Source organism: Artibeus jamaicensis, unplaced genomic scaffold, assembly GCF_021234435.1.
Source record: "Artibeus jamaicensis isolate MK-2021 breed Jamaican fruit bat unplaced genomic scaffold, CSHL_Jam_final contig_936, whole genome shotgun sequence".
Lineage (NCBI taxonomy): Eukaryota > Metazoa > Chordata > Mammalia > Chiroptera > Phyllostomidae > Artibeus > Artibeus jamaicensis.
The window spans coordinates 678,989-706,047 of record NW_026522017.1 but is presented as its reverse complement, the minus strand read 5'-3'; the positions used below and the strand labels follow the sequence as shown (position 1 = coordinate 706,047).

The 27,059-nt window shown below is 34.6% G+C and overlaps 1 protein-coding gene across 22 annotated transcripts in view; it reads left to right on the top strand.

Moving 5' to 3' along the window:
• BAZ2B (bromodomain adjacent to zinc finger domain 2B) overlaps positions 1–27,059 on the top strand; it is a 372,986-nt gene that overhangs the window by 291,713 nt on the left and 54,214 nt on the right. For 15 of the 22 annotated variants that reach the window (XM_053655131.1, XM_053655133.1, XM_053655132.1 and 12 more), the window contains 8 exons: positions 994–1,204; positions 6,633–6,725; positions 6,841–6,902; positions 10,712–10,777; positions 12,429–12,494; positions 13,752–13,796; positions 14,028–14,060; positions 15,293–15,358. In XM_053655131.1, coding sequence (XP_053511106.1) covers positions 994–1,204; positions 6,633–6,725; positions 6,841–6,902; positions 10,712–10,777; positions 12,429–12,494; positions 13,752–13,796; positions 14,028–14,060; positions 15,293–15,358 — 642 coding nt within the window. The remainder of the gene's footprint in view (positions 1–993; positions 1,205–6,632; positions 6,726–6,840; positions 6,903–10,711; positions 10,778–12,428; positions 12,495–13,751; positions 13,797–14,027; positions 14,061–15,292; positions 15,359–27,059) is intronic. The other 7 variants (XM_053655146.1, XM_053655148.1, XM_053655143.1 and 4 more) reach the window with 2 other exon arrangements.

Below are 27,059 nucleotides of genomic sequence, written 5' to 3'. Positions count from 1 at the left end.
TTCATCTGAAATATTTCAATTTGTTTCTTAAAAAGATAAGAATTGCTATTTTCTACAAGAGTGCCATAGTACCGTTGTCACACTTTAAAATAATAATCTTTAATATCCTCAAATATCGGTCCTTGTGCAAATTTTCAGTTGTCTCATACTTTTTATAACTTTCTGACCACTTCTGTTTGAATCAATATATAGATAAAGTCCACACTTATCTTCGGGATTGTTTAATACATATTGTAAACCTCCTAAAAGTCTGTTTACTTCTTAAAATTTATTTGTTGAAAAAACTGGGTGATTTGTAGAATTTCCTGTAGACTGGGTTTTGCTGTGTAATTTAACATGCACTTCTCACCCTATTTTCCTGTGAAGTTACAGTAATTAAGTCTTGGTAAGGCCAGACTAATTCAGAGGGTGGTGGAGTGCACTTCCATCAGGAAGCTAATGTCTGTCTGGTTGTCTCTCTTTCTGGTGATTGGCGGCCACTCGAGTTTAATGCTTAAATTCATTCGTCAGATATTGCAAAACACTGATATTTTAACTCTTATCTTTCTTCTTGATTTATTAGCTATAATATTTCTCTAAAGAGAAACTTGCATCTATTGTTTAAATAACCTAATGTTTAACTATACTTATAATCCATGAGAAAAATCCAGAAGGTCTCATCACACAACTAGTGTTTTCAGTTACCTGCCAATGTTGTGGCCATCATAGTTCAGAAATGGTGATTAAGGTATATATATCTTTTTATATGTTTATATATATATATAGATATAATTCTCTGTAGGTATTTAAAGTTGAAGTTATTAAAGCAAGAATAACAAAGATAGGCAAAGCCATTAACAAATATAAATGTAAATTTAATTAAAAAAATACAATTCCTGAAGTTTGTACCTTCTTTATAAATGTCAAAATGTCTGTAAATTTACTTAGAATTCTCTGACAGATCGATCACTGTGTTTATTTTGTAACAATGTTTCTCTATAATGTTGATTAAAGGGAATGCAGTGGTGTCTTTTGAAAGAGGAGGATGTCATCCCTCGCATCCGAGCAATGGAAGGCCGTAGGGGACGACCACCAAATCCAGATAGACAGCGAGTGCGAGAGGAATCCAGGGCAAGACGACGGAAGGGTCGACCTCCGAATGTTGGCAGTGCTGAATTTCTAGAAAACACAGATGCCAAATTGCTGAGAAAACTGCAAGCTCAAGGTAAAAAACATAATGTATTTGGCATGGCAATAATCATACTAAAAAGTATGTTTCTTATCTTTTTGATGCATGAATGATTGACACTGCACTAAATTTCTAAAATGTAGATATTTGTGTTCAATAAAATGAGGAAATAATGAGTCTCACTGGTAACTGGAGTTCTTTGATTAGATAAGCTCCATTCAAGAGCCACACTCATAAACCCATCCCACTCTGTGTGTTTAGAATCACAAAGGTGGGTGAAACACTCTGAAGGCTCGTACAGAAAGGGAATCAACCAGCACTTGGCACATACCTTAAAGTTGTGCCAACCTTCTGGAAATTCTCATTTTTAACAGCTCCCGATTCCTTGAGGTGATACAAGGGAAATAACTCCAAAATATGTGGATCTGTGGAGTAAATTTTCAGTCAGGGAACTCCAATTACTGGTAAGTAACCCCAGTCTTTTAGTTTGGGTTCCTCTGTAGTTTGGATGTATTATATATGTTTTCAAAATGCCCAGCTAATACATTTAAATGAAAATGCCATCATTTTAGGATCAACAAAAATTATCACTTATCAAGCACAAAGTGCTCATATTAACCTCAAATGTATTTATAATTTAGAATTATACATGAATTTTCAACATGAAATTTTCCTGTCATTTCTCACACAGAGAATGCTGACCATAGTAAAATAATGCTGCTGTGAGTTTGAGTTACAAAAGTTATAAATGTGAAGCCTCTTAAGGTTGTCACACAACCTTAAACAGGGTCTCACTCAAGTAATGCCCCTTTTTATTATAAAATTATAAGCGTGTAATTCTGTTACATAACAATATCACACTCTAGCATACCATATGACATTTTAGATGCAATGTTCAAATTAAAACTATAAATTATTACACCCATATTATTCTTTTACTGACCACACTCAAGCAGGCATTTTTACTGCCAGACCCTTTTCCCACATAATTTTTCCTGAACGTCTTTCCCTATCAACATTTCTAAGTCAACTTTATGCTTTTAATGACTAAATAGTAAGTGGGAAGAGATGCCACATGTTGCTTTATTGTACTCCATTTGATCAGTCTCTCTTTGATGACTCTGTAGGCTGTTTTCTGACCTTTTCCATCACAACCAATGCTGCAATACATATATTACATGTATCTTCATATCCTTCTATAGGTATCTCTGTCTTTACTATAAAATCCTAGAGACAGAATCTTGGAATCAAAGGATATGTGAATTTTCAGTTTGGGTAAATTACAGGCTGATACTATCTCTGAAAAGGTTGCACCATTTTACACGTCTACCAGTGATATGCAAGTTAACTGCCTGGCATAGAACTTAATGTCCTTTAAGTTTTTCTCTGCCTTAGTATGTTAAATACTTACGTTATTTTATGTGGTTTCTATTAAGACTGTTATCTACTTTGAACAGATACTAGTGAAGGTTTTTTTTTAAGTTTTATAATAATTAATAGATATAGACATACATGATGAGTTTTTAATGTTAAGCTCTGGCTGGTGTAGCTCAGTGGATTGAGTGTGGGCTGCAAACCAAAGGGTTGCCAGTTCAATTCCCAGTCAGGGCACATGCCTGGTTGCGGGCCAAGTACCCAGTACGGGGCATGTGAGAGGCAACCACTCATGGATATTTCTCTCCTTCTCTAAAAATGAATAAATAAATCTTTAAAAAATAAAGTTAATATTGTCAAAAAACCACTGATTCTTCTGAAGAATGTATAATAGTTGGGAATGTGTATTGTTTGCATAAAATGAGAAAGCTTGTTATTAACTGATACCCCAAACATGGGTTCTTCATGCATGTTTTTCATTTCTGATACAAATATTAATAGTGTCCAAAATGCTAACTTTATATTTGCAAAATTAACTAAATGTTATTTAGTTATTTTAGTAGAAGTTAATTATTCATAATCTTCTAGCCAATGATTTTTCTCCCCTAGATTTCAAATTGGTTTGTATTCTATTACATAGTTCTCCTTTATTGTATTATGTTGCATTTTTCTAGTTTGATTACCTTTGACTTTATTATGAATGTATGTATGTATGTATTCTTTCTCAATATTTATATAAAACAGTAAATGAATAATTATTACTAATATTTACAAACATGGGATATAATATTTATGCTTCTTTTCCCCTTGGTCAAAAAAGAGCATAGGAATGGATCACCTTATCACATTTTCTTTATACATTAACAGTTTTGGGGAGTCAAGCTTGAGGAGATTCTACATGTTTCTTCTGTTTTGTAGTATTAATCTTGCTAGGATTCAACTAGACTGAAAATCGGACTTAATTTGAGGTTCAGAACAGTAAAATAAGTGTAAACTTCAAACCCATATTCAGGCATTGAGATAGGAGAACACTCAGAGATTACAGATAAGAGTCTGATGCAGTTTGGTTATGAAAATCAGACACATGCAGATTTTAGATATGTCTAAAAATGCATCTTAGAATCGGAAATGTGTTATACTCAAAGTATCTACTTCTATGTGAAAATAAACTTTTATCTTTGAAATCTAAGCACGCAAGTAATTTCTTCCACCATAAGAGATAATTTTGAATTAATATTTCAAAAGATAGGTATAGCCCTGGCTGGTGTAGCTCAGTGGATTGAGCGCGGGCCTGCGAACCAGGGGATCATGGTTCAATTCCGAGTCAGGGCACATGCCTGGGTTGCAGGCCAGTTCCCAGCAGGGGATGCATGAGAAGCAACCATACATTGATGTTTCTCTCCCTCTCTCCTTCCCTTCCCCTCCCCTCTAAAGATAAATAAAACCTTTTAAAAAAGATAGGTATAATATTTTCAGCAATAATAAACTTAATAACTGAGAAAATATGGGAGCAGTTGATTTTTAGAGCTGAGTGAATTTTTCTAGGTTTCTTATAAGATATTGGAACAGTTTATTCTTTAAAGCTTGAATAAATTTGTGTATGTTTCTTATTCTCCTTCCTCCATTGTATCCCTAGTTTTTTTTTAAACATTTTTTCACTTCAAATCTTCTATTCATAATATAAAATTTAAGGTACATACTTTTCAATTAATCAAAATTATATATCTTCCTTGCTACAGTGAAAGATTGAGTTCTATTTTTTTAATGTATTTCTGTCTTGAGGGTTTAAAAATAAAAATTACTGTGTACTTAATGTGGGGCTTAAAATTGACTGATACATTCATACACAAATATATACCTGTATGTATTATAGTTTTTTTAAAAATATTTAAGCCAAACTTCTGTTAACATCAATTTAGCTTGGAACAAAAGATCATACCAATACTTATGTCACATTTTTTTAATCACTTAATACATCTTACATTTTAAGACATATTTAGGTCTTCCCTGAATTAGAATCCAATTCAATGACAGCTTTCTGTTCTTGAATGTCAAATATTTATGTGGTACTATCAGAGATGAGAACAGGTCTTTTACATGTGTTGTTTTTAGAGTTCACTGACTCTGTGGGTTGCTTTATCTATTTTTATTTCCCAGAGTATTTAGTGAACAGGAAATCCTTTTTATGTAGCTCAGAAATTTTTGATGCTGTGTATAGTCCCCTAAGGATGATCATTATTAGATTGGAGCTCTTCTTTAACATCAGTTTCCTTTTCATCTTTCATTAACACCTGTAGTGTAGTAGATAAAATTAGATCTCTGTACATTCCCCTCCTCTTGATGATAGAAAATCAGCCACAGTAACCAGCTTCATCTCCATCATCACAGGCACGAAGAGTTAAATTCTTATCTAAAATCTTAAGGTGTTCCAGTTTTCTTAAAGCTTTTTAGAAGTAGTAGCATATAGACTATGGAGTCAGAAAAACCTGGGTTTATATCTTGCTTCTGCTATTTAACTTCCTTGAGCCTTAGTTATTTCTTTTGTAAGCGGTACCTAATGTTGCCTGTCTTATAAAGTTGTTATGAAGATTAAACAAGATTATGTAAATTTTGTACAACATTCAATAAGTGGTAGAAATTATTAATAGATCTCAAGTAATTCAGGTGTTATCCCAATCACATTCATTATTAATGAATATTATGTGTACGTTTCTTAAAACTTTATTTGCTACATAGTGTAAAACAGTGCCTAATGTAAAGTGGTATCTTCTGAAATGATGTTGAGTGGTATCGTGATACACCACTTTTATAGTTAGAGGTATTCTGATCAACTTTGCTAGCAGAGAAAGCATGACAATATGTGTTTTTTGTCTGTTACCCGTTGCCACAATAATGCTAGGAAACAACCAGCCACAGAGCCTCATCAGTGTGCAATACTAATTAGTTGCTTGTGCAGATGGAATCACCTGGAGGTGAGTTAGGCAGCACTGCTGATCGTGGCTGTTCTTGTTCACATGTGGGAAGTCCACTGGCTCCTCGAGTCAGCCCCCAGCAGCCCAGGCCAAACATGTCCTCATAGTAAAGGGCAAGTCACGGGAATAGAACTAGAAACAATACAAGTTCACTTTGCAAACTTCAGTTGCATTGCAATTGCTAACATCCTATTGGCCAAAGAAGATCACGTGGCTGAACTCAAGCTCAAGGGACAAGAAAATATATTCCATATCTTGATAAGAGAAGCTACAAAGTCATATAGCAAATGGCATAGATATAGGGAGCAATCAGGAACTGGGATCACTAATTATATCCGTCTATTCCGGTCATACAGTTGTCCTTAAAAATTATGGAAAAAAATTGTCCTTTACTTTGTGCCCATTTTATTTGGCAAGTTTAGTCATTCTCCTTCATAAATGAAAATTTCCCTGGATTTAGAAACTTGACCATTTCTGTAGCTGATTGAAGTATTAACTTTGGGATGGCTTTATACTGGTATTATTTTGGGTTCTTTTTCTTTTTTATATATTTGTTCTTAGAGAGAGGGGATGAGAAAGAAAGGAAGAAAGAGAAACATCAATGTGAGAGAGAAACATTGATCGGGTGCCTCTTGAATGCTCCCCAGCTGGGGATCGAACCTGCCACCTAGGCATGTGCCCTGACCAGGAATGAAACCTGTGTACCAGGCAATGATCCAACCAACCGCGCCACACCAGCCAGGGCCATTTGTTTTTACGATGGAACAGCTAACTCACTTTTTTTGCACATTAGCAGCCACTTTCCTATTAAGTGGCCATTATATGGAATGTGGAAAAATGTGCTTAGATTATTGTCTGTGATGAGAATTAAGAGAGGAATCATTTTGGGGTAGTTCAGTGTATGGGATCATATTTGACAAAATAGATCGGTAATTTCTGGGTGAAATGAACATGACGTTTTCCACACCATTCTCCTACTTGGTATCTAACATTAAGCAATTTTGTTGAAAATTGTGTCCTTCATGATGATATCAGTTTCACAGAGTTTTTAGGTGGTTTTTAGATTGGCAGTTTGGTAAAGTTGTTAATTATGTTCTTTGAAATTTTGTGTTTTTCAGAAATAGCGAGGCAAGCAGCACAAATAAAGCTTCTGAGAAAACTGCAAAAGCAGGAACAGGCTCGGGTTGCCAAAGAAGCTAAAAAACAACAAGGTGGGTGATTTCAATGATGACATAGAGGTGAAGAGTAAGTAATAGGCAAACTATAGAAGGCTTCTCTTCCTCATTCTTCTTCTGACGATATCTGTGCTTTGGTTTTTCATCATAGCAATAATGGCTGCTGAGGAGAAGCGAAAGCAAAAAGAACAGATAAAGATTATGAAACAACAGGTAAGTTTACACATTGGAACTGATTTTTAAAACACAGGTGTTATTTTTAGGGATCTATTTGTATATGTAATACATTAGTTTCATTTTGATTTCTGAAGTAACTTTCATATTAATGTTATGTATCTTATTTAGAAAGTTTTTATTTTTCCATTAGTTAAAATTCACCTTATTTTTAAACCATATCTCTTACTTCCAAGTTGTCTAAGAAAGGATTACCAAATATAAATTTGTGTAAGTACTTTTAATATCCCAATAGAATTTGATTGTGAGTTGACATCTTGAACAACTATCAAACTTTTAAAATTAATGTATCAGCCCAGGGTGGTGTAGCTCAGTGGATTGAGCACCAGCCTGTGAACCAAAGCGTCACTGATTTGATTCCCAGTCAGGGCACATGCCTGGATTGCAGGCCAGGTCTCCAGTAGTGGGTGCTCAAGAGGCAACCACACATTGCTGTTTCTCTCCCTCCCTTTTTCTCTCCCTTCCCTTCTCTAAAAATAAATAAATAAAATTATTTTTAAAATTAATGTATCAGTAGTGAAGTATAACACTTAAATGTTTCAGTGCATGCAAATTTCAGTAACAAAAGCTGTTCTAAAATATGTAAAATACTAGTATAAAATTACGTTTAAGTTATATAGAATAAAATTTGCTCCCATTGCTTCTGAATGCTCTGAGTTAAAAATTGAATTATAAATTATTACTTAAACAAAAATGAAGAAAGCATTATGTAGCATTCTGCAGTTTATGTATAATATCCTTCTTTTATGTAGTTTTCAAAATTAAGCACCGGTAGATGAAGTAATTTTTAAATCTGAATTGAAAAAGCATTATAGGATAAGATACTCAACTTCATTCAAGACAGGAATATGTGCACTGCTCTCCTATCTCCCACGTAGGCACATAACCATTAAAACAGAAAGGAAATTGGGGGGAACTACTGTTCTTTAAAAAGTTTTAAACAGCAAGTAGTTTTTTCTGAATATGAAATGAAGCTGTTATTATATAAATAGCTGATAGATAAATGGCTTGGGTTGGATTTGACATGGTTATCTCTAAGGTTCCTTCCAGTATTGACTGAAGAGGTAAGATTAGAGAAAGTTGCTAAAGAATTAGGATTCAGAATTTAGAGTTTATACGCAGGCAGCCTAGAGTCCGAATATGGGCTGTGCTACTCAAGAATTGCGTGACCTTAGGTAAATTACTTCACTTCTCTCTATTTCTTCCATGTGAAAAAAAAAACATAACTGCGTTATCTGAAGATCAATGAAATAATGAGTGTAAAGTGCCTACTAGTGTGTAGTGCCTGGCACAAAGCAAATGCTCACTTTTTTAAAGACAAATATAAAACACCAAACTGTATGGTTCATTCTTTACTGCAATGTAAAGTAGTCAGTTGTAAACCTGAATTCCTTCTTAGTTTATTGATTGTTCCTGCTAAAGATATTGTAAGTTTTGTCTTCAAAATATATAGTCTATTGAATGCCTTTATTAAAATATAAATATTTACTACATATTAAATATATATGCTCTAATAAGTTTATATCTCATTTTAAAGTTAAATATTAGTGTTTCTGTTGCATTTTAATATCTTATCCTATTTCCTAATGGCTAGAGACCTATCAAATCTCATCAGCACTTTAAATTCAGCTTTGTACATAATCCTAAAGTCTTGAAATGGCTACAACCCAAGTAAACATAGGTTTTGCTGCTCATCAAAAAAAGCATGGACGTCCCAAGTTTCCATTAACGTTAATACAAATGAGCTGATCTTTGATATTCATCAAGATATTGATATGAGGCCAGTTTCAGAATATAGTCTGACTTACTCCTTATTGCTAACAAAGTAAATAAAGTATAGCATAGGTTCACTTACATAGTAAATTACATATTGCCTATTTTAAAGTCAGCATTCAATCTGGAATAAGATGATGGCTTGTGCTTCTCATCCTCCAGAAATTTTTTTCCACGTAGTAGGCGAAAAGAATCACCAGACAGTCCTCAAGGTAGTTTTCTGGAAGCTTGCAGAATAGGTACAATATTATGAAGCAGAAGGACAGAGGCACCGGAATCTGACCATGACTCTGTAGTTATATTTCACTTTAAGCAAAATATTTACTCTCTAGGAACTTCAATGTTTTTCTTAGGTAAAAAGAAGATAATTACAACTCCTGTGTTGTTTTTCATGATCAATAAGATATTTTATGTGAAGTGCCCAGTTCAGTGATTCAGTACTCAGTTATGATAATTATTAAAATAATTTTTCTCTGCTAATACTAATAATGGCAATACCAAATAGGTGCACATACATACATATATATATAAACAACTTGAACAGTTAAGATGAATCTCTGGACTGATTGTGCTCAGCCCAAGACTCTAACCCTATCTCGTACGTAAGGGAACAATGAATGACTTCTGCTGCCATGGGAACCTACCACTTTTATGACCCAGTGATTGACAAAAGCAGAAAAATTAAATAAAGCAAATGCTTTACTCAGGTCTCAGTTTCTAATCTAAATAAATAACTCAAGTATGGATAAAGTACAGCCTTGTCTACAACTTGGAAATGAAACAAAAGATATACTTGAGTTTTTATTATTAGCAAGCTATAATTAATATTTAAAACCAAGGTAAGGTCACCAATAGCAAAGTCATGGAATGTAATCAGTTTTCGACTATTGAACAGTAATTCCAGAAGTCTTATGATCCTGTAGCAGACCCCTGTAGTGAATCAGTAACATCAGTGTGCAAAAAAAAAAGAAATGTTTAAAAGCAAATTTAAGTATAGCTTCAAGAGGTAAACTAGCATCTGAAAATTGGAACAGTTATTGTAATGTACAGCAATATAAAATGTATTGGCTTCGGAAATCCAAGAACAAATTCAGTTCACAAACAGGAAGATTTGGATGATTTCTTAAAACCTATATTCTTATCAGTGCCAGTTTGGGATCTTCAAAGGGGTTTATGAATATGAAATTGTTAATGATGTGCTTATAGCATATGAGATAATTTTTTCTATTCAAAATGTAAAGTTCTGAAAATTTCAGTGATCACTAAATTCTAAACCAATAACTAATACATTAAATTTAGACAATCTAAATACCAATGATTTCATATGAATCTTTCCTTAGAATATACAGTTGTAATTAATCCATTTTAAATAATATTACAGATTATTTCTGAATTTGGCTTATTGTAATAATGAAAAGCAATGCCATCATGGTATTCACCATGTTAAGTAAAAAAGTATACTATGGAAATTGTTAGTAATAATGTATTACAATTGTGTGGCACCATATCCTTTGTTAAAGCGTTTTAAATTATGACACACTAAGAAAAAGCAAGCAACCCTCCTTATCTCATACAAGAGTAGTCGTTTGCTGGAGATCATGTGGTAAATGAAGAGTAATACACAGAACTAACGTAGGTTTTCTGATACATTTTTCCATCATTCTGTCCTATATTTATTTCAAATTAAGTATTATTTGTACTTGCAACTGTTTATAAAGATCTACAGGATAAATGAGTTAAATCAGCTTTGTTTACCTGGTTTATACCTGGTGTATATACCTGGTGTATACTTATTTAGCACTTGTATTTTATAAGTTGTTTCGAGATATTTTATAGAATCACATTAATTTGACATGAACATATATATAATGTTGAGCTAAATAGTTAAATATTATACTCACTATAGGAGCCTTTGGTAATTCTTATATCGTAAACTATTTGATTCTACTTAAATACTTTTCATCTAGATATTTAGTTTACTTTATTATATTTAATTATCATAATTTTTCCTACAGGAAAAAATTAAGAGAATACAACAAATCAGAATGGAAAAAGAACTTCGAGCCCAGCAAATTCTGGAGGTAGAATTCTTAAATTTTGATATAAAGTAATATAGTTATATAGTTTAAAGTCTGCAAAAATAAACAGCTTACATACATGTTCTCTTATATAAATTAATATGTCCATCAGAAATTCTCTTTAAACATAGCATATGTTGTAATACCTAATCTGAACCTTATTTTTATTTAGCAAGCTCATTTTACCCTAGCAACAAAAATCAAGGAAATAAGACAAAAGAGAAAATAGAAAAAGGAAACCTGTGGAGAGCCAATATGATTGTCATAAAGATCATGTGCTAAAACTCATGTTCTTTACTTTTAGAAAAGTCATGAGGACTTATAGTCAGATGTTTTCTTTTAATTCAGAAATGAAACATTACAAAAGTCAATTTTAAATGTTTAACCAGCTTGGTTTTCTGGCTTTTAATATATCCCTCTTCCCTACAAGGTGATAGGGCTTTAGTGGACATATTTGGCATCAGCAAAAGTCATAGCTAAAAGATAGCAGCAAGGGGAATTACAGAAAATCTCCACCCAGCAATACCTAGGAATTTAAAAGCCTAGTAGCAGTCTGTAACCTTTTGGTTGAAGAGCAAGCAATTGTCAACAATTTAATGGTTGAAAAGCATTATTCTATCAAACTGTGTATATAATAACTGATTTAGAATAACTGTCCAAAGTCAGCAAGAAAAACCCAAATTTTTAGTGTATTCTGTCTCATTAAGCAAGCACATGTCTCAAAATTATTTCTATCCAAAATAATGAAATTAAACTTTTAACATATAAAGTTACTAATTAACCTCTCACCTTGTCAGGAAACTGTTGCTGTATAGAACAGTTTATTCTCTGACGTCTCTGGATAGTTTTCCATGTTACAGGCTTTTTCCTTCTAGAAATAGGTACATGTTTCTCTTTCCTATTTCACATTGATTTAAACCCTTCCCATAGAAATTATTCCTATCTCAAAGTATATTGAGAAGAACTACTAGGTAGTTCACGATTTAAGATTTTGAAGCTCAAATTTGATAGCATGATCTTGGTATTCAAAATGTGCTTCAGGAAAGGTTATGTTTCCATTCTATCTAAAAACAAACAAGCAACCCCTGGAATTTAACCACAATGTACAGCTAGGGAAAATCAGATTCACTGCGTTTCATTTAAATGATACTGAGTAATGGCTTTCTTTAACTCAGATGTCAAGTATTAAAAAAAGAATTTTCAAATAAAGTGGATATGTGCAAATTTTTTAATGACTGATTTATTTTCTAAATAACCTTTATCAGTTAAAATCTGTTCTATTTTCTTAATTTTTATTGTGATCATGTTTTACTTTTAAAAATAAAAGATAAGTGACAGAATCATTTCTTCTGTGATTAAATTTTAAAGCAACATAACAGACATTAATTTCAGACCTCTAAAAGAATAAGAAAAAAGATAAGAAAAGCTGACAGACTCTTGTGAATTTAAGAACTTTCTGTATATCTTAATGTGTATATATTAGAAATAACATTAGTATTGTAAATACGTTAACTGTGGGAAATTCGTTATTGTCTACATACATGTTACATACTGTTTTGTGCCTTGTGAGGCGTGTAGCTCCATTTTCAAGTCTGAGATTATTTTGACGTTGTGGTGCTGTTGCATGACTTTGAGACCTGTTTTGCATGCATAGGCGAAAAAGAAAAAGAAGGAAGAAGCAGCAAATGCCAAATTATTGGAGGCTGAAAAACGAATAAAGGTTAGTTTAGATGAGAATCAGAGTTTTTGTTTTTCAAAAATAAAAACTATGTTGTTATACCAGTATCAGTTATACAACAACAAAAAAAATTAGCTCTCCTCAAGATGACTAAAAAGTGTTTAGCACAGATACATGTGTATAATGTGTGCTTTATGGTATGTATAGTGTATGTTCATGTATTTTTATTTCATTATACACGTTTTATGTGATGCTTCGAACTCCTTAAATAGCAGAATCAAATCAGATATGCAAGTTATTGCATAATACCTGCGTATACTTTGCTAGGTAAGAATGATCTCCCTAAAGCTATTCTGTGTCATTTATGTTTGTTTCAGATTGTGTCCAAAATCTGATTCCTTCCTTAGATTATAACTTCCTCTTTGTTAATGTCCCTTTTTAACTATCAAAAAATGAAAAGGCTGCAGAAACAGAAACCTAACTATATCAACTATTGTTTACAATAATAAAATTAGCCATTATTAACTGTTGTAACTTCACATGTTGTTTGGGTGTGTTTTGATTTTCTGGCATGAAGTGTTAGAGACTTTGACACCTGTACCATACATATTCTACTCCTTACCTTCCACTTTTTTTTAAATAATTGATTACTGAAACAGAATAGTGGAGTGATCCTACGGTTCTGGTAATAGCCACTACACTATCTCTTATAAAGCCAAGGAACTGTTACTTTTCCACATAGCCTCTTTAACTTTTTTTTTTGGATTTCTACCCCTTTCATGGCTGTCTTTAACATTATGCTTATCCATACCTTATCTTTATAAGAATATTTAAATTGATGACATTCATAGAATTGCTTATTTAAGTCACATCCCCTTGGGATGGTGCCCTCAATCATAGGTGGGCATGAAAATCTCAGACGGACCCCATTCTCTCTTGTCATTCTCACTAATATACAGTCTGTAGAAATGATAGCTGCTGCAAGGTATGGAATTTATATTCAGAGTTTAGAGAGTTCTCATCAGCTAGTCAGTTCAGTGAATGTGCCGTCAAAGTGTGCTGTTAGGTTACTGAATTTGAAGTTTACATGGCTACTGAATGAAGATCCTTGCTATTGTCATACGGCTTTTATGTCACCACATAAAATTGCCATTTTATAATTAAAAAGTGATTGGATATTTGCAATTCGATATGTTTCAATCAAATGGAAGACTACAGAATCTGAGAAAAAGTTTTTAATACTTGTAACATGATCTTAATCTTCCATCAATCATATATTAAAAGTTTCTTATCTTTAAGGAAAAAGAAATGAGAAGACAACAGGCTGTTCTTCTGAAGCATCAGGTCTGTATATATACAGTTACACAAACATTGCAATGTACATTGTATAATTTTTATTAAATCAATTTTGGACAAAATTTCTTAAATAGTTCCAATATAATTCCTGCTTAAGTTTTTCCTTCATCTTACAGTTTATTGCCTTGCTTTGGTATTGGTGTCTTTTGGGGGGTTAAAAATTGGTTTCGTGACTCTGTGATTTCTGTTTCATAATGTTGTGCCAACTCTTTCTACCAGGAGTTGGAGAGGCATAGACTAGATATGGTATGGGTATGTTTATTTTTGTACATCTAACACCGCATTGTGATTTGGTTGTGATATATGGTTGTCATAGCAATGCATAAAGTGTAGCACTGGCTGCTGTCATATTACATACTGCTGCATGGCTTTACAGCACAGTGCATTGCATACATCTGCTTGTCTGTCTACAAAGAAGTACGGTACATTTCCAAGACTTTTCATCAAATTGTACAAGCCTTTTATAAGGCTGCTGTCTAAAAATTTACATTACTGATGTCACAGCAAAAGTTAGATCTCTATACAATTTCAGACAATTATGACCCATATTCTCTTATCATTCTAGATACAAAACTGCCATTGAATACGATGGGAATTTTGAGTTAGGTTGATGAGAGAATATGAAATATATTTTGGTTTAATAGAGAAATTTTAGAATTAATTTTAGAAATATCCCTTTAGGGGGATCACATGTTGAGACTAAAAATTGATTAAATCTTATCACTGATTTTTTTAGCTATAAGAAAATGAGATTATCAAAATAAGTTGGTGCTTACCTTATTTTTTATATCGTGCCTTTTAGATTCCACTTAACTAGCCCATGGTGCAGTTTTTGTGGCTTTAAATAATGCATCAAGTGGCAGACATCAGTAAATAGGAATTTCCCATTTCATTGGTGTTGGTGTATTAACCACAGCTAGTTTAAATTGACATAAAGCTTTTTAAAAAACTTTAATTTATTGGTGACATATTGGATTTACAAAATGATAGTGTAGTTGAAATAAAAATGATTCTAAAATCATGAAGTTAAAGTGATTATAAAATCAATTTCTGTCTGATCTAAAAACTTACAAACAACAGTATCTTTAGTTTAATTGGCTACAGTACATATTTGTGGTTTTTCTAATAGCAGATGTAAGGTAACTGACCTGTTCCAGCCGACCATTATGCTTTTTGTTCTGCCAGCTTTTGAAGGAGCATCACAACTGACCATGAGTAAATCTTGTATGCTTCTGTTTACACTGTCTCCATGTTCATTGCTTTATCTTTTTGCTTTTGATTGTTCTTGTATTTGCTTTCTAAACCTGAACTAAAACATGCACAGACTGGCCATTCTTGTCATATATTTAGTATTTACTGTGACTTGTCTATAAATGCTAAACATGCTATATGGAGTTTTTTGTTCTGTTTTGTTTTTTTATTTAAAAATCAAACTACGAAAATTAATAGCTGAGTTATTTTCCTATTTTTATCTGGCCTAATAGGAGCGAGAGAGAAGGCGACAACATATGATGCTTATGAAAGCTATGGAAGCTCGTAAGAAAGCAGAAGTAAGTATATATTTCTATATTACCATGTCATAAATTAATATTTTTTCTAAAAGCATTGGCTTTTCTGAATATGAAATTATCAGAGTATGGGTTTGTCAGAATTTACTGGCTTTTATAAACAAACCAAAGTTTAGAGAAATAGTAACCAAGTGTAAGAATATGAAAGAATACAGGAGGACTCCAGTGTTAATTTTTTGTACTGAGATTTTAATTATCGTGTTTTAATGGAGAGAAGGGCATTCAGTCAGATAAAAATAGCTATTTATTACGGTAATCAGAGTTTCACAAGACCAATATGACAGCGTGCCTAGACAAGTCTAGTGTGTTGCCACTGAAGCACTAGTCAGACCAGCTATGGACTTCTGCCCTCCAGGTGATCGTGGGTGTCCTACACATAAAAGTGGACCCAAGTGCTTTCCTTAAAATAGAGTTTTAACAGAAAATTATTGAAATAAGTCAGAATGAGCTCCTTTGGAATGTAATAGAAATTAGTTAAAGGTTAAAAGATATCTTACAAAGGAATATGTTCTGCATTAAAACAATTGCCTATTATAACTAGAGTTTATAGTTTAAAAGACTCAGATTCCTATCTCAGATCTGAACCAACTTGCTTTACCTCTGTAGGCTATTTCATTTCATTTCATTTCATTTCATTTCATTTCGTTTCATTTCATTTCATTTCATTTCATTTCATTATTTTTAATCCATACCCAAGGATATTTTTAGTGATTTAAAGGAGAAAGGGGGGAGGGAGGGAGGTTGGAAAGAAGAGAGAATGAGACATTGATCGGTTGCCTCCCATATATGTACCCTGACTGGGGATCAAACCCCCAACCTTTTGGTGCATGGGACTGGGACTGTGCTCCAACCGACTGAGCCACCTGGCCAGAGCAGGCCGTTTCTTTTTTAACATTGAGATAATGATAGCTGCTTCCTAGGATTGTAAGATTATCAAGTGATATAAGCATTTAGTAAATTAGAATTGATAAGGGGCTTCTGTAGGTAAATGTGGTACTCACATCCTCCCACAACCACATCAATATTACAACTAAACTACAGAACAACCATCTGTCTGAAATCTAGCTGAACACAAGTTCTACAACTAAGGGTATTAAGAAGAAGCCACTGAGACTGGTAGAAGGGGTAGGGACATTGAACGGTCCAATACCACACCAATGTGTGACAGATAAAAATTGGAAGGGATATCTGAGCTTTGCAGATCCTCCATGAAAAGCAAGGAGTCCCAGCCCCACATCAGGCCCCCTGGCCCCCTACACTATGCCCCCAGCCCAGGGCTGCAGTGCTGGGAAAAGAAGTGCCCATAACTTCTCAATGTAAAAACCAGTAGAGATTGTGGCTGAGTGAAATGGAGGGCTCCTGGGGTCCTAGGAGGTCCTCTTAAAGGACCTGTGGACATGCTCCTTCTGAGCTCCAGTGCTGGGGCAGCAGCTCAAAAAGCTCCAGGGACTTATGGGAGGAACTGAACTGTCTGGCATCAGGACAAGAACTGGAGGGGCAGCTTTCTCCTAGACAGAAGTGCTGGCAGAGCTCATTGTTCCTTTTCTGAGACCCTCCTCCCCCACCCATAGACCTGACAGGCAGGCAACATATCTGAATCTCCATTAACCTGGCTATCACTGTTTGCCAACCCTGGTGATTCCTTGAGACCCTGCCCCACCAACCTGAGGACTCATCCAAGCTGTTTCAGTGGCATTTCTATACAACTGGACTGTCTAGGATCAGGCTTCAGACTTTCCTAAAATCTCTCAAACAAGTAGCATCTGGCCTTGGCATGCCCATGCTCTATAATTCTTGCTCTGTAGCCCAAGGGCTGGTGCTAGCTGCAGTTAGCCTTGGTTCACAGCTTGGCATCTCCTGGACACTGAAAAAAGAAGAAAGTTTTTACCCTTTGCAACCGTATGGACCTGGAGAAAATTATGCTAAGTGAAATAAGCCAGTTGGAGAAAGACAAATACCATATGATTTCATTCATGTGAAATCTGTTGAACAAACTGAGCTAGCAAGGGAAATCAGGACAGACTCAGAGAGTGGGATGATAACTAGTGGGGGTCACAGAGGTTAGGGAGTGTGGAGGGATTCAGCAGAAAGGTAAAGGGACTCGTGGACATGGACAACAGTGTGGTGATTGCTCGGCAGGAGGGGGTGGAAGGGGACTAAATGGTAATAGGAAAAATACAATAAAGATTAAATTAAAAAGTAATAAAATAATTTTACTCTAGGTGTTTTTTTAGTTTAACATTCACAGAACTATTATTTTTTAAAAAACAATATAACAGTATATGTCTTAAATAATCTTTTATCAGAATGTTTGAAAGAATCTCATAAGTAAAACTGAGTTCTTAAAAAGTTGCTATATTCTGCTAACTATAGACCTATGAACAGGATTAGATAATTTACCAGTTTTTCTCAATTTAAATTGTGCTCCTTTTGTTAAATGAATGATATTTATACATCTGTCATCAACTAAGTATTTAAATAATTTTTAAACTACTAGTATGCAGAGCATTAAATTAAATAGTATGTATAAAATAAAATAATTAAAGATGCTTTTCATTATATCAGAGATAAAACTTTACAGTATAGATAGTTAAGCAGTAATTAGATATACTTTTTGAAAATACTTTTATGTGTTTTTAGAGAGAGAGTAAGGTAGGGAGAAAGAGGGAGAGAAACATTTGATGTGTGAGAGAAACATTGATCATCCTCTTGCCCCACCTGCACTGGGGACCTGACCTGCAACCTAGGCATGTGCTTTGACTAGGGACCTGCAGCCTTTCAGTTTGTCGGACAGTGCTCAACCCACTGAACCACACCAGTTAGGGCTAGACATATGTTTTTACTGACAATCCAAACTTTCACCACATCATTTATGTAAACTTGCACCTCAGTGAATATTAGCAAAGCATTCCTGTATACACTTGTTCCTTTTCTTATTATTTCTTAACATGCACAAGATGTAACTAGTTAATGTCCATCATGGGTATACGTTGGTTTCCTATTCTGCCTCCTGTTAGTTCCTAATAGCCCTATCTATATTTTTTTCTGTTACTAACTATCAAAAGAACATATACTCTGGCTTTTCTCCCGATCATATAAATCTTTCACCCTGTACTAAAAGAACAGACTTTACTGTAAAGTTAAGTCCATATGATACTTAAGGAAGGCCAACTCAGAATTCTAAATTGGCCTATGTGTAACCCTTGATTCTAAACCTGGTACATTTAGACATTTAATTATTAGACTCTGAAAAAAGAAAAACAGGATAATGAAAATGCACATGTTATGAGTACATGTTTAAAGAATTACGATGTTAAAAATGAATTGTTTTCACCTTGTTAATTAAAGATCTGTAACATCTGAAATTATTCTGAGAAAACCCTATATCCATCAAAGAAGGCAACACAAACACCACTTTTATGTTACTTTGTGTACATTACACTGATCTTTTTTTTACTATTAATTCAATATAATTTTTACTAAATATAATTTCAAATTTTATTGGCTCCCTAATTTAAAAATTTAATTTTTATAGTTTTTCTTTATATAAATCTATAATTAGTAATATCATTTAGACATGTACATTACTTGTTACATTAACTTTAAATCAGTATATCATAATAGTTTATAAATATTTTCATAACATAATGTAAGACTGAATAGTCCTTATTAGTCTTGAATAAAACAGGGTTATTTCCAAGTATAATCAAGTAATATAAAATATGCCTGCTGTTATTATTAACATCACTAATCACTGGAAACTTAGTTTGGTTTAAGCAGCGTGACAAAGTAACTCAAAATCTCCTGTTTCTTTTATAAAAACATAAAACTGTACCAGTCACACATTTATAATCACTTCACTCATATTAACAGAATAAACAGCCGTAGGAATTGTAACAGAACCTTTCGTATGTCTCTCCAAGGATCAGTAAACTACAAAAAGTTGTTACACATGCATCTATCACAGAATGAGTATGTCAGCACTTTAGAAAACAGAACCATAAAATGAAAGAGGGTAGTTCAGGTTTTAGAAGTCATCTCATCAACAATTTGCAATTCATCTAATAAATAATGTGAAAGCAGAAATAATGGATAACATCACCCTCCCCAGTGATTCAAGCCATGAGAATATTTTATAATCTTATATTACACTGATCATTACTTACTGAAAAATGAAAAGATAAAGGCAAATTGCATATATGGACAGTTTTATTTAAGCAAATTCATTATTCAATTGAAAACATAGGAAGTGTACTTATATGACATACTTGTATATTGTACTTGAATAACTGTGTTTGAAAACAAATGTAAAAATAAAATATATGAACTATTAAATGTCATATAGAGGAGTAAAGTCTTTAAAGAATTGTCAATTTAAATGCATTAAAATTTTTAATTATTTTACTCAGGAGTTATTAATAATTTTGATTATAATATAGGAGTCACTTATATAACAGTAATGATTCTATATAAAGTACTTAAAGATATTTAATCTAAACTAAGTACAGACTTTAGTGTAATATTTTGGTGTATTTTAAGAAAATATGATAACTGGTAGGTTTGGTTCTTTTTAAATATTACTTGATACCTGTAAATTACAATATAAATAAAATAAATTTTTTAATATATCTTTTATTTTATTGATTATGCCATTACATTTGTTCTATTGTCCCCCCTCCGTTCCCCTCCACCCTGCACACCCCTCCCCCACCATTCCCCCCCTTTAGTTCATGAACACGTGTCTCAAGTTCTTTAGATTCTACATTTCTCCTACTATTCTTACCCTCCCCCCTATCTATTTTCTATCTACTGTCTATGCTACTTATTTTCTGTACCGTCTCTCCCTTTCTCCTTCTCCCACTCCTCTGCTGCTAACCCTCCATGTGATCTTCATTTCTATGGTTCACTCCTGATCTAGCTGTCCTCTTAGTTTGCTTTTGTTTTAGGTGTGGTTCTTAATAACTGTGAGTTTGCTGTCCTTTTACTGTTCATATTTTCTATCTTCTTTTTCTTAGGTAAGTCCCTTTAACATTTCATATAATAAGGGCTTGGTGATGATGAACTCCTTGAATTTGATCTTATCTGAGAAGCACTTTATTTGTCCTTCCATCCTAAATGAAAGCTTTGCTGGATCGAGCAATCTTGGTTGTAGGTCTTTGGATTTCATGACTTGGAATACTTCTTTCCAGCCCCTTCTTGCCTGTAAGGTCTCTTTTGAGAAATCAGCTGACAGTCTGATGGGAACTCCTTTGTAGGTGACTGTCCCCTTATCTCTTACTGCTTCTAGGATTCTCTCCTTCATTTTAATCTTGGCTAATGTAATGATGATGTGCCTTGGTGTGTTCCTTCCTGGGTCCAACTTCATTGGGACCCTCTGAGCTTCCTGGATTTCCTGGAAGTCTATTGCCTTTGCCAGATTGGGGAAATTCTCCTTTATTATTTGTTCAAATAAGGTTTCCACTCGTGACTGTTCCTCTTCCCCTCTGGTACCCCTATAATTCAGATGTTGGAGTGTTTAAAGATGTCCTGGAAGTTCCTAAGCCTCTCCTCCTTTTTTTTAATTCTTGTTTCTTCATATTTTTCTGTGTTGGTCATTTTTTCCTTCCTTCTGGTCTGCTCCCTTGATTTGAGTCCCAGTTTCCTTTTCATCACTATTGGTTTCCTGTGCATTACCATTCATTTCCATTAGTTTAGCCTTTATATGTTCCTCTAATTTGTAACTAAAATCAACCAGTTCTGTGAGCATCCTGATCACCAGTGTTTTGAACTGTGCCTCTGATAGGTTGGCAATTTCTTGTTTGCTTAGATTTATTGGCTCTGGGGCTCTGAGTTCTTCTTGAGCCATGTTTTGATCTGTTCGTGCCTGTTACTTATGAGGAGAGGCTCCCCAGCTGTTCACCAGGGTAGGGTTACCCAGGTCGCTGGTTTGTGACACTGTATATGGGGATGGGGTCAGAGAGGGAGCAATGGCGGTCCTCTCTGCTGGCCCAGTCCACCTCACCGCTTGCCCCTGCCTGTTTATCTGAGCACAAATGTGCGAGCTGTGCCGCTCGGTCTCAATGCTCACCTCTTCACTGGTTTATCTGCCTGCAATGCACGACCAACTGCAGACAGCCAGCCGCACCTCTTCCCTGGGTTCCACCTGTAGCTAGCCCACGCCTGGAATCCGCGCCCTCAGCTGCCTGTCCACTGCCCAGGTCGGGGGATCTTTTTTGCTCGACCCACTTTGCTGCTGGCTTCTCCCCTCTCACCGGTTTAGCTGAGCAGTTGTTTTTGGACTCTGTATTTGAGTTTTTGTGTGGTTTGGTTACGTTTATTGTTGTTAAAACTTTGTGTTTTTAGATTTGTTTGTGTGAGGACACAAAGTGTTCCCACCTACGCCTCCATCTTGGCAGAAGTCCGTAAATAAAATAAATTTAATTAAAATATGAACAATAAGTGTTTTGCCCTGGCCAGGTACTCAGTTGGTTAGAGAGTCATCCAACACACCCAAAGTTACAGGTTTGATTACTGGTCAGGTCACATACCTCAGTTGCAGGTTCCTTCCTTGGTTGGGGCGCACTTGGGAGGCAACCCATTGATTTTTCTCTCTCACATCGATGTTTATCTCTCTGTCTCTGTCTCTCTCTTTCTCTTTCAATAAACATATGCCCTGGCCAGTGTGGCTCAGTTGTTTGGAGCATCATCCTATAGACCGCAAGGTCTCGGGTTTGATTCCTGGTCAGGGCACCTACCTAGGTTGCTGTTTCCATCCCAATTCAGGGCAAGTATGAAAAGGCAAGCAGTTGGTATTTCTTTTTCTCACATAAGTGTTCCTCTGTCTCTCTGTCCCCCTTTCCTCCTTCCCTCTCTTCCTCTCTCCCCTTAAGAAGCAATGAAAAAACGTGTCCTCAATCAGGATAAAAAAAATAAACTAAAATCAATAAATATATCCTTATGTGAATATTAAATATGTATATATACACACATAAATATATTTCTTCAGTCATATGATTCATAATTTATTTGTGTAAACTTAATTTTCATAATATTTATAAAATTTTTAATATAAAAATAGTCCCATTTAAAAAATTGCCCTGATTTACTTATACTCAATATGTGACCATAAAACAGTATAACTTTTATTCTTTAGATTTATTTTCTATAAATGGCTTTTGTTACTAATCTTATTTATACCTTTATTCTCCTGCACCCTGAGGTAAACCTGTGTCTCTTAAATTATATTTATGATTTTGAAATTTTAAGTACAAGTTGCTGTCAAGAGAGATGTATTCTTCTAATTATGCTCAGAACAAGCACCTAAAAAACCCAGTAGAATCATAAAATGCAAAAAACATAGGCATCTTTGCAACATGGTCTATAGAAAATGGCCTATTTAGCAATCTGATGAGTCATAAAACTATAATAACAGGTCATCATACCACATTCATTGTTTTGGTTCCAAACTTTTATAATTCCAAAATAGAATAAATTTATTTCATATATTTGTTATTACTCTGTAGATTTCTAGAAATATTTCATCTATTCTTTTAAAGTCCAAAATAATATTTTTATGTACATAAAAAAGTGATTTAAAATTTTTACCTACATATTTAGAGCTGTCTAGGATATTTGAAATTAATATATTTGCTATCAAAAGGTTTTCAACTTTGAAATGAAATTTAAATGACTTCTTAACTAAGTCATTAGTAATATTTCATTACAGAATATATTACTATAATTAAGATGATTAAAATATTTCTTATTAAAAAGGACTTATGTTCCAATAATTAACATTTATTTCAAGAATTCCTGCATCTGAAAAACTCTGTGTGGGGGGCAGGGGGGTGTATAAGGGAATGAAGGCCAAAACTCATTTAGTAGTAGGCATACTAATTTGCTTGTAATCATTTATAATCAGTCTAAAATATAATCAAGAGCTATATTTTACAGTCATTTGTAGGCAGTCTTAAGTTAGTGCCCCAATATTTAACCAGTATTAGAAATGTAAAATATATTTTAATATTCATTTTATATTATGCTAGGTTTAATAAGTCTTATCTCTGATAGGTCACACATTTTTTTGTGAACTGATCTTGCAAAATCAATGAGTTCCCTTGTAAAATTCTAATATTTGGCATATGAACAAATATATATATATGTATATAATACGATAGAAATTAGATGTAAGATTAAGCATGGTAACTTAATTTGTCAAGAAAAGCCTTATGAACACTTATAGTCAGGATGGCAGCATAGGTAAATGTGGTGCTTGCTTGCCTCCTACCACAACAACATCAAAATTATAATCAATCTACAGAACAACCATTGCACAGAACCACCGGAAATCTGGGTGAATGGAAGTTCTACAACCAGGAATTAAAGAAGAAGCCACATTGAGATTTGTAGGAGGGCAGAGACAAGAAATCCCCCACCAGTGTGTGGTAGATAAATATTGGGAGGGATAGCTTGCCTGCAGAGGTTTCTTCCCCCTTTCCTACCTGAGGAGCAAGCAGTCTCAACCCCATATCTAGACCTAAGCCCAGGGTCCAGTGCCAGGAATAGAAGGTTCTATAACATCTGGCTGTAAAAATCAGTGGGGATTGAGGCTGAGTGAGACAGAACTTCTGGAGTTGCAAGCAATTTTTCTTAACTTAAAGGACCCCTGCATGGACTAACTCAGACTCTCTTCCTCTGAGCTATAGCCCTGTGGAAGCACCTTGACAGGCACCGGAAGTATACGGGTTGAAATGGAATTATCAGCATCAGGGTGAGAGCTGGGAGGGCGCAGCTTTCTCCCAGAAAACAGTGCTGGTAAAGGCCATTGTTCCTTTGCTTAGCCCTTGCCTGACATAGCCAGTAGGCATGCTCCATGTTAGAGATTCCATCAACCTGGCTCATACTGTTTGCTCCATCCTGGTAAGTTCTTGAGGATCTACCCCACCAACTTTCAGCCCACCCAAGTAATTTCCAGTGGCTTTTCCATGTGAGTGAACAGTCTTGACTCATGCTTCAGATTTTCCTAAAATCTCTTAGACAAGTAGCATCTGACCTCAGCATGCTTCATACCTCTCACTAAGTGGTCCCAGGTCTGGCACTAACACCAGCCAACCTTGGTTTACAGCTTAGCCTTGCTGGGGGAGCCTCTAAGCCTGGCACAAGTAGCACCCATCTGCAGATTGCTTTGTAGCTTATGCCAGGAGGCTACAGGCAGAACCCAGGCAGTTGCTGACCTTGGCCTGTACCTTCAGAGGGGTCACAAAGCCAGCTCACTCAGTGGCCAGCTTCAGACTTCATTGAAGCACCACCAAGCCTCCTCCATGATGGACACACTGAAGGGGAGGACTCAGTAGATACCAGAGCCCCACCAAGTAAATCCTACTCTAAGAGTGGTACCCTGCACAGATAATCCTCCACAGTGGTCAGTGGAAACAGCCAGTCCTTGCAGCCATTCAACCTGGGAGTAAATCCCTGCCACTGATATGACAATAGCAATCATAGATCAACTCAACAGGAGGGTGTGCACAGCCCATATGAAGGGTGTACCTTGAGTGCCCAGCTTGAGTGATAGAGGATGCTGTGTCACTGGACCCTATGGAACACTTGCTACATTGGGCCACTCCACCAACCCTGGGAGATGTAGCGGTTCTACCTAATATATAGAAACAAACATAGGGAAACTGCCAAAATGAGAAGACAAAAAAACACTGCCCAAATGAAAGAACAGAACAAAACTCCAGAAAAAGAACTGAACAAAATGGAGACAAGCAATCTACTAGATGCAGAGTTCAAAATACTGGTTATTAAGATGCTCATTGAACTTACTGAGAACCTCAACAGCACGGAAATGGACCAATCAGAAGTAAGGGTACAGAGACTAAAATGAAAAATCATTTACATGGGATCAACAATAGAGTAGATGAAGCTGAGACTCAAAACAGTGATTTGAAATATAAGGAAGCAAAAAGCACCCAATCAAAATAGCAAAAAGAATAAAGAATTTTTAAAAAGTGAAGGTAGTGTAAGGAGTCTCTGGGACAACTTTAACTGTACTGACATTTGTATCATGGGGATTTAGGAAGGAGAAGAGAAAATAAGAGATTAAAAACCTATTTAGAAAACTAATACCAGAAAACTTTACAGAAGGAAATAGACAAGTTCAGGAAGAACAGAGAGTCCTAAACAAGATGAATCCAAAGAGGCCCACACCAGGACACATCATAGTTAAAATGCACAATGTTAAAGACAAAGACAGACAGTCTTGAAGGCAGCAAGGGAGCTCCATGAAGACTGTCAGCTGATTTCTCAACAGAAACTTTGCAGGCCTGAAGGGATCATCAAGAGGTATTTACAGTGATGAAAAGCAAGGGTCTATAACCAAAAGTACTCTACCCAGTGAAGTTGTTATTTAGAATTGGACAGATAAATTTATAAAAATAATGCTCTCTCTGCTAATGGGATAACAGCAATACCAAATAGATGCACATACATACATCATACATACATATATAAACAAATTGAACGGTTAAGATGAAGCTCTAGACTGATTGTGCTCAGCCCAAGATTCTAGCCCTATCTCTGTATGTAAGAGAACAATAATGACTTCTGCTGCTATGGGAACCTACCACTTTTATGACTCAGTAATTGACAAAAGCAGAAAAATTAAATCAAGTGAATGCTTTACTCAAGTTCTCAAGGTCTCAAGTTCTAATCTAAATAAATAACTCAAATATGGATAAAATACAACCTTGTCTACAACTTGGAAATGAAACAAAAGGTATACTTGGGTTTTTATTATTAGCAAGCTATAATTAATATTCAAAACCAAGGTAGGGTCACCAACAGCAAAATCATAGAATTGGACAGATAAAGAGCTTTCCAAACAAGAAAAAGCTAAAGGAATTCATCACCACCAAAGCAGTATTATATAAAAAGTTAAAGGGTCTCTAAGAAAAAGAAGAAAAAAGGATTTAAACAATAAAATACAAAGCATATCTATCAACAGTTTAATCTAAAAAAGTAAATGAACAAGCAGAATAGACTCATAGATACAGAAAACATTTTGACAGTTTTCAGATGGTTAAGGGGTTGGGGGAATGGGTGAGAAAAATGAAGAGGTTAAGAAATACAAATTTGTTGTTATAGAAGAATTATGGGGATGAAAAGTATAGCATGGAGAATATGGTCAGTGATATTCCCAATAACTATGTCAGATGGATGCAAGATTCACTGGTATGATCACTTGGTAGGTTATGCAATGTCTAATTGCTGGAGTGTATACCTGAAACTAATATAATGTATGTAACTATAATTGAAAAACAAAAGTGACTTAAAATCTAGAAAAAAATGCATAGGTTAATGGTGGGTAAATAATGTGGCACTTTCAAACAGTACACTAAGTCTAGATGAGAGTAGTCCACAAATTTCAGCATCTTCAAATTTGGCTTCAAGTAGCACTACCACTTTAAACTTTAGTTTCTGGAAATATTGTGAGGTAATAAGTCTATTTTACTTTCATATGGTGGGGTCTATTTATAACCATATCAAATCACAGTTTTTACAATTAAATAATTAACATATATAATGCAAGTACATGCATAATATAACTTAGGTATTTTTGAATTCCTAAATATCACTTGCATATTATTAAATGTATAGAATTCTACTTTTGGATACAAAGTTTGTTTATAATTGAAAAATAGAA